Raw genomic sequence first — 8,358 nt, 5'->3', positions numbered from 1 at the left:
TCTCACCGTGCATCACTGTCTGTCTCTCCACTCTTTTTTTTTTTTTTGGACTTTTTTTTTCACTCTTTCATTGTCCTCTAGCTCCAGCAAATATCTTTCCACATGTCTTTGTACCGCAGACCTGAGCAAATTAAGGCCCAGAGTCCGCATGCGGCCCGTTAAGCTTTTCAATCTGGCCCGCCGCACATTCCCAAATATTTTTTTTTAGATTTTTAAGATGGAAACTGTTGCTGCCATTATGATGTGCAGTGAGGTTTTCAAATGACTGTAAGTCTTGAACTATACAAAGTATTTCATTGGTTGGAATCTGCACTTTTGCATGATATACTAGTTACTATGGTAATCTAATTAGTTACTATGGTAATCTACGCCACAGCAGCTCAGACGAGGCACCAAGCAGTGTGGGTGGGGAGCGTTTCCACAGAGTGTTTCTAGAGCGGCCAGCCTGAAATGTGGGTGTCAGGGACAGACGCGGAAGGAGATTTTTACAACAAAGTTCTAAAGCTTAGTGATGTATTAGATGTATAGAATAGAGTTTTATTTGTCATTATTACAGTGAACAGGTTCAAAGAACAACAAAATTGGAGCAGATCCCCTAAAGTGCATACACAATAATTTAGTAATATAAATAGTAAAAAAAAAAGAAGATATGTATCTATATATACAGGTAAAAGCCAGTAAATTAGAATATTTGGAAAAACTTGATTTATTTCAGTAATTGCTCTAAAACTTGCTGGTAGACGGCTGCGTTGACCCTGGATCTCAGGAAACAGAGTGGACCGACACCAGCAGATGACATGGCACCCCAAACCATCACCCAACCATGCAAATTTTGCATTTCCTTTGGAAATCGAGGTCCCAGAGTCTGGAGGAAGACAGGAGAGGCACAGGATCCACGTTGCCTGAAGTCTAGTGTAAAGTTTCCACCATCAGTGATGGTTTGGGGTGCCATGTCATCTGCTGGTGTCGGTCCACTCTGTTTCCTGAGATCCAGGGTCAACGCAGCCGTCTACCAGCAAGTTTTAGAGCACTTCATGCTTCCTGCTGCTGACCTGCTCTATGGAGATGGAGATTTCAAGTTCCAACAGGACTTGGCGCCTGCACACAGCGCAAAATCTACCCGTGCCTGGTTTACGGACCATGGTATTTCTGTTCTAAATTGGCCCGCCAACTCCCCTGACCTTAGCCCCATAGAAAATCTGTGGGGTATTGTGAAAAGGAAGATGCAGAATGCCAGACCCAAAAACGCAGAAGAGTTGAAGGCCACTATCAGAGCAACCTGGGCTCTCATAACACCTGAGCAGTGCCAGAAACTCATCGACTCCATGCCACGCCGCATTAACGCAGTAATTGAGGCAAAAGGAGCTCCAACCAAGTATTGAGTATTGTACATGCTCATATTTTTCATTTTCATACTTTTCAGTTGGCCAACATTTCTAAAAATCCCTTTTTTGTATTAGCCTTAAGTAATATTCTAATTTTGTGACACACGGAATTTTGGATTTTCATTTGTTGCCACTTCAAATCATCAAAATTAAATGAAATAAACATTTGAATGCATCAGTCTGTGTGCAATGAATAAATATAATGTACAAGTTACACCTTTTGAATGCAATTACTGAAATAAATCAAGTTTTTCAAAATATTCTAATTTACTGGCTTTTACCTGTATATTGTAGCGTCCCGGAAGAGTTAGTGCTGCAAGGGGTTCTGGGTATTTCTTCTGTTGTATTTGGTGTGGGTTCACAGTGTGGCGCATATTTGTAACAGTGTTAAAGTTGTTTATATGGGCAGTGTGACCTGTATGGCTGTTGACCAAGTATGCTTGCATTCACTTGTGTGTGTGAAAAGCCGTAGATATTATGTGATTGGGCCGGCACGCAAAGGCAGTGCCTTTTAAGGTTTATTGGCGCTCTGTACTTCTCCCTACGTCCGTGTATACAGCGGCGTTTTAAAAGGTCATACATCTTACTTTTTGAAACCGATATCGATAATTTTGAAACCGATACCGATAATTTCCGATTTTACATTTTAACGCATTTATCGGCTGATAATATCGGCCCTAATATATAAAAATACCGTATTTTCCGCACCATAAGCCGCCCTGGGTTATAAGCCGCGCCTTCAATGAACGGCATATTTCAAAACTTTGTCCACCTATAAGCCGCCCCGTGTTATAAGCCGCATCTAACTGCGCTAAAGGGAATGTCAAAAAAACAGTCAGATAGGTCAGTCAAACTTTAATAATATATTAAAAACCAGCGTTCTAACAACTCTGTTCACTCCCAAAATGTACGGTAATGTGCAATCACAAACATAGTAAAATTCAAAATAGTGCAGAGCAATAACATCAATAACTTAATGTTGCTCGAACGTTAATGTCACAACACACAAAATAAACATAACGCTCACTTTCTGATGTTATTCTTCATTCATAAATCCCTCGAATTCTTCTCCTTCGGTGTCCGAATTAAAAAGTTGGGCGAATACGGGATCCAAAATGGCCGGCTCCGTCTCGTCGAAGTCATTGCCTTCCGGAAAGCTCGGACCACAGTTGTGACCGAAATATCCGCCGAGGCATTTACGATCCACTGGCAGATGTTGGCGTATGTCGTCCGGCGCTGTCTCCCTGTCTTAGTGAAGGTGTGTTCGCCTTCGGTCATCCATTGTTCCCACGCCGTTCGCAGTCATGCTTTAAATGCCTTGTTGACACCAATATCGAGCGGTTGGAGTTCTTTGGTTAATCCACCCGGAATGACGGCGAGTGTTGTATTTGTGTGCTTCACTTGTTTTTTGACACCATCTGTGATGTGGGCGCGCATGGAGCCGTATATCAACATGGAACACACAAAGGAAATGAAACGTAATACCCGCGCGCTTCTTCTTCTATGGGGGCGGGTGGTTGCTTACAGTAGAAGAAGAAGCGCTTCCTCTTCTATGGGGGCGGGTGCTTACCTTGGTGGTTGCTTACCGTAGAAGAAGAAGCGCTTCCTCTTCTACGGGGAAAAAAGATGGCGTCTGTTTACCGTAGTTGCGAGACCTAAACTTTATGAAAATGAATCTTAATATTAATCCATATATAAAGCGCACCGGGTTATAAGCCGCACTGTCAGCTTTTGAGTAAATTTGTGGTTTTTAGGTGCGGCTAATAGTGCGGAAAATACGGTACTGTATACATATCGGACATCTCTAGTTTTTAGCACTCAATCAGACATTATTGTTAGGTTTTGTATTAGTATTCCTAAAAATCAGATATACCAGGCCCCGGACACATTTTTTTCTCTAAATTTGGCCCCCAGAGTCCAAATAATTGCCCAGGCCTGTTGTACGGGATCGCTAATAGCGTCTTTCTTGATTCGTTTTCATTTCCTGTCACGATGAGTCACTACGCAGTTTGTCACTCACATACTCCAAACGTGGCGGTCAGTGAGAGTATCAGCAGGTTAGCCGACCTTAACGAGAGGAGGGCTTTAGACAGGATGTGTTTCATGGGGCATCTTCTCAGAGGTCAAAGGTCAGGTCAGTGTGACCCTAATGAGTGGATCTGAGTTAATAACGCTGTGGTTGAAAAAAACGTATACGCACCAGCGTTAACAGCTGTTGCTGTGGGCAACCTACCGATGTACCGTATTTTCCGCACCATAAGGCGCCCTGGGTTATAAGCCGCGCCTTCAATGAACGGCATATTTCAAAACTTTGTCCACCTATAAGCCGCCCCGTGTTATAAGCCGCATCTAACTGCGCTAAAGGAATGTCAAAAAAACAGTCAGATAGGTCAGTCAAACTTTAATAATATATTAAAAACCAGCGTGATGTGGGCGCGCATGGAGTCGTATATCAACATGGACGGAGCTGCGTGAAAAAAGCCACCCGGCCTCTTCACGTAAACTTCCCTTAACCACTCGCTCATCTTTTCTTCATCCATCCATCCCTTCGAGTTAGCTTTTATGATGACGCCGGCTGGAAAGGTCTCTTTTGGCAAGGTCTTCCTTTTGAATATCACCATGGGTGGAAGTTTCTGGCCATTAGCATGGCAAGCTAGAACCACAGTGAAGGATGACTTCTCATTCCCTGTGGTGCGAATATTCACCGTACGTGCTCCCGTTGTATCCACAGTGCGGTTCACAGGAATATCAAAAGTCAGTGGAACCTCGTCCATGTTGATAATGTTCTCTGGCCGGATCTTTTTTTCAGCTATCTTGTTTTTACAATATGCACGGAAAGTAGCCAGCTTTTCTTGAAAGTCTTTAGGCAGTTGCTGTGAAATAGTAGTCCGTGTGCGGATGGAGAGATTGCGTCTTTTCATGAACCGGATCCCTGTCGCTTGGTAGGAGCCATTTTGTGGTCTTTACAGACGTAAACACACAAAGGAAATGAAACTTAATATCCGCGCGCTTCTTCTTCTTCTACGCGGGCGGGTGGTTGCTTACAGTAGAAGAAGAAGCGCTTCCTGTTCTATGGGGGCGGGTGCTTACCTTGGCGGTTGCTTGCATAGAAGAAGAAGCACTTCCTCTTCTACGGGGAAAAAAGATGGCAGCTGTTTACCGTAGTTGCGAGACCGAAACTTTATGAAAATGAATCTTAATATTAATCCATATATAAAGCGCACCGGGTTATAAGCCGCACTGTCAGCTTTTGAGTAAATTTGTGGTTTTTAGGTGCGGCTAATAGTGCGGAAAATACGGTACTTTAGTGTCGTTATTAACTCTACAAGATGGTCTGATTCTAACAGCAGCACAAAATAAACTAAGGAGATATGGAAAAATAATACAATAAAAATGGCACATATTGACCTTTGTCAATGATTCCTCATCAGTTATCTGCAAAGTCATGATGTGATATTGACATAAGAATCCATGCATGCTGCTGTGTAAAACATTGCTGATATATATATAGGAGTGCTTCTCTGCTGTAAGCTTTCGGGAGCGGGGAGGGGAGTGCAATGTTTCTGCAGATGGGCTGACGTCTGTGCAAATGACGTGTGAATGTGAGGTTAATGATTTCTAATGAGGCTGGAGTGTTGGCTATAATGAAGCTCCTGAAGGCAGCGCCTCAGCGTTGATAAAGAAAGAAAAACACATAAAGGACAAAATATATTCGACGCCAAGACGTGACCGTCTTCGAAAATGTTTTTGAGCTCATTTGCCTTTCTTCTCCGCAGCTCTGCCCTTGCAAAGTGAGTGTCAGACCATCCACAACGGAGAGAAGTCCCTGGGCAGCGTATTCCTGACGCCTGATGACTCTGCCATCACAGACCTCTCCCCCAAGACTGAGTCCTGCACCAAAGCAGAAACCCCCACTGAGACAGATGCCTCCTGCAAGACGGAGCCCAGCCAGTCAGGGCCTGGCGCCGGCAGCAGCCCTCCGCCCAAGAAAGGTGAGCTATAGACCTGTTCAAGAAAATGACCGAGGTACCGTATTTTTCGGAGTATAAGTCGCACCGGAGTATAAGTCGCACCGGCCGAAAATGCATAATAAAGAAGGAAAAAAACATATATACCGTATTTTCCGCACTATAAGGCGCACCGGATTATTAGCCGCACCTTCTATGAATTACATATTTCATAATTTTGTCCACCAATAAGCCGCCCCGGACTATAAGCCGCGCCTACGCTGCGCTAAAGTGAATGTCAAAAAAACGCTGCGCTAAAGTAAATGTCAAAAAAACAGTCAGATAGTTCAGTCAAACTTTAATAATATATTGAAAACCAGCGTTCTAACAACTCTGTCCCAAAATGTACGCAAATGTGCAATCACAAACATAGTAAAATTCAAAATGGTGTAGAGCAAAAGCAACATAATGTTGCTCGAACGTTAATGTCACAACACACAAAATAAACATAGCGCTCACCTTCTGAAGTTATTCTTCATTCGTAAATCCTTCGAATTCTTCGTCTTCGGTGTCCGAATTGAAAAGTTGCGCAAGCGTGGGATCCAAAAATGGCCGGCTCCGTCTCGTCGAAGTCATCGGATTCAGTGTCGCTGTTGTTGTGCAGCAGTTCTGTGAATCCTGCCTTCCGGAAAGCTCGGACCACAGTTGTGACCGAAATATCTGCCCAGGCATTTACGATCCACTGGCAAATGTTTGCGTATGTCGTCCGGCGCTGTCTGCCCGTCTTAGTGAAGGTGTGTTCGCCTTCGGAGCTGTGTGAAAAAAGCCACCCGGCCTCTTCGCGTAAACTTCCCTTAACCACTCGCTCATCTTTTCTTCATCCATCCCTTCGAGTTAGCTTTTATGATGACGCCGGCTGGAAAGGTCTCTTTTGGCAAGGTCTTCCTTTTGAATATCACCATGGGTGGAAGTTAGCATGGCAAGCTAGAACCACAGTGAAGGATGACTTCTCATTCCCTGTGGTGCGAATATTCACCGTACGTGCTCCCGTTCCACAGTGCGGTTCACAGGAATATCAGTTGCTGTGAAATACGGTAGTAATCCGTGTGCGGATGGAGAGATTGCGTCTTTTTATGAACCGGATCCTTGTCGCGTAGTAGGAGCCATTTTGTGGTCTTTACAGATGTAAACAGGAAATGAAACGTACGGTGATATCCGCGCGTTTTTTCTTCTTCTTCCGGGGGCGGGTAGAAGAAGAAGCGCTTCCTGTTCTATGGGGGCGGGTGCTTTCCTTGGCGGTTGCTTGCGTAGAAGAAGAAGCGCTTCCTGTTCTACCGGGAAAAAAGATGGCGGCTGTTTACCGAAGTTGCGAGATCGAAACTTTATGAAAATGAATCGTAATAAAGCGCACCGGGTTATAAGGCGCACTGTCAGCTTTTGAGAAAAATTTTGGTTTTTAGGTGCGCCTTATAGTGCGGAAAATACGGTAAGTCACATTTTTTGGGGAAATGTATTTGATAAAAGCCAACACCAAGAATAGACATTTGAAAGGCAATTTAAAATGAATAAAGAATAGTGAACAACAGGCTGAATAAGTGTACGTTATATGAGGCATAAATAACCAACTGGTATGTTAACGTAACATATTATGGTAAGAGTCACTCAAATAACTATAACATATAGAACATGCTATACGTTTACCAAATCGCTAAATCCCATGAAATCTTATACGTCTAGTCTCTTACGTGAATGATATTATTTGATATTTTACGCTAATGTGTTAATAATTAACAAATAAGTCGCACCCCCGGCCAAACTATGAAAAAAACTGCGACTTATAGTCCGAAAAATATGGTATACGTTGGAGTTTCCCGGGACCTTTTTGTGTCCCATTGACTCCCCTTTTAAAATGGCTATTTTTAACATACTGTCAACCCGTTTTTTTTAATAACGCTTTTCCCATGAATACCAAATGAATCCAAGCATTTACCTTTGAAATATGTGCAAATCCTATTAGAGGTGTAATTTGACCCCTCAACCACTAGTTAAAATATGGTCGGTCCTCTCAGTTGTTTGGTTATGTATACATTCTTATGAAACCTGTACTGAAAGAAAAAGAAAACTAGTTACTCTTTTCAATGGATATATATATATATATATATATATATATATATATATATATATATATATATATATATATATATATATATATACACACCGTATTTTTCGGACTATAAGTCACAGTTTTTTTCATAGTTTGGCCGGGGGTGCGACTTATACTCAGGAGCGACTTATGTGTGAAATGATTAACACATTAGCGTAAAATGTCAAATAATATTATTTATCTCATTTACGTAAGAGACTAGACGTATAAGATTTCATGGGATTTAGCGATTAGGAGTGACAGATTGTTTGGTAAACGTATAGCATGTTCTATATGTTATAGTTATTTGAATGACTCTTACCATAATATGTTACGTTAACATACCAGTTGGTTATTTATGCCTCATATAACATACACTTATTCAGCCTGTTGTTCACTATTCTTTATTTATTTTAAATTGCCTTTCAAATGTCTATTCTTGGTGTTGGCTTTTATCAAATACATTTCCCCCAAAAATGTGAATTATACTCCAGTGCGACTTATATATGTTTTTTTCCTTCTTTATTATGCATTTTCGGCCGGTGCGACTTATACTCCGAAAAATACGGTATATATATATATATGTGTGTGTGTATATATATATATATATATATATATATATATATATATATATATATATATATATATATATATATATATATATATATATATGTGTAGGTATATAGGTATATATTGTGTGTGTGTATGTATGTATATATATATATATATATTATATATATATGTATATGTGTAGGTATATAGGTATATATTGTGTGTGTGTATGTATGTATATATATATATATATATATATATATATATATATATATATATATATATATATATTTACCGTATTTTTCAGAGTATAAGTCGCTCCGGAGTATAA

General features: G+C 41.2%; 1 protein-coding gene across 7 annotated transcripts in view; it reads left to right on the top strand.

Moving 5' to 3' along the window:
• LOC133621217 (uncharacterized) overlaps positions 1 to 8,358 on the top strand; it is a 147,435-nt gene that overhangs the window by 52,974 nt on the left and 86,103 nt on the right. For all 7 annotated transcript variants that reach the window (XM_061983185.2, XM_061983189.1, XM_061983192.1 and 4 more), the window contains exon 2: positions 5,162 to 5,377. In XM_061983185.2, coding sequence (XP_061839169.1) covers positions 5,162 to 5,377 — 216 coding nt within the window. The remainder of the gene's footprint in view (positions 1 to 5,161; positions 5,378 to 8,358) is intronic.

Source organism: Nerophis lumbriciformis, linkage group LG21, assembly GCF_033978685.3.
Source record: "Nerophis lumbriciformis linkage group LG21, RoL_Nlum_v2.1, whole genome shotgun sequence".
Taxonomy (NCBI): domain Eukaryota; kingdom Metazoa; phylum Chordata; class Actinopteri; order Syngnathiformes; family Syngnathidae; genus Nerophis; species Nerophis lumbriciformis.
This window is presented reverse-complemented; position numbering and strand designations above follow the sequence as displayed.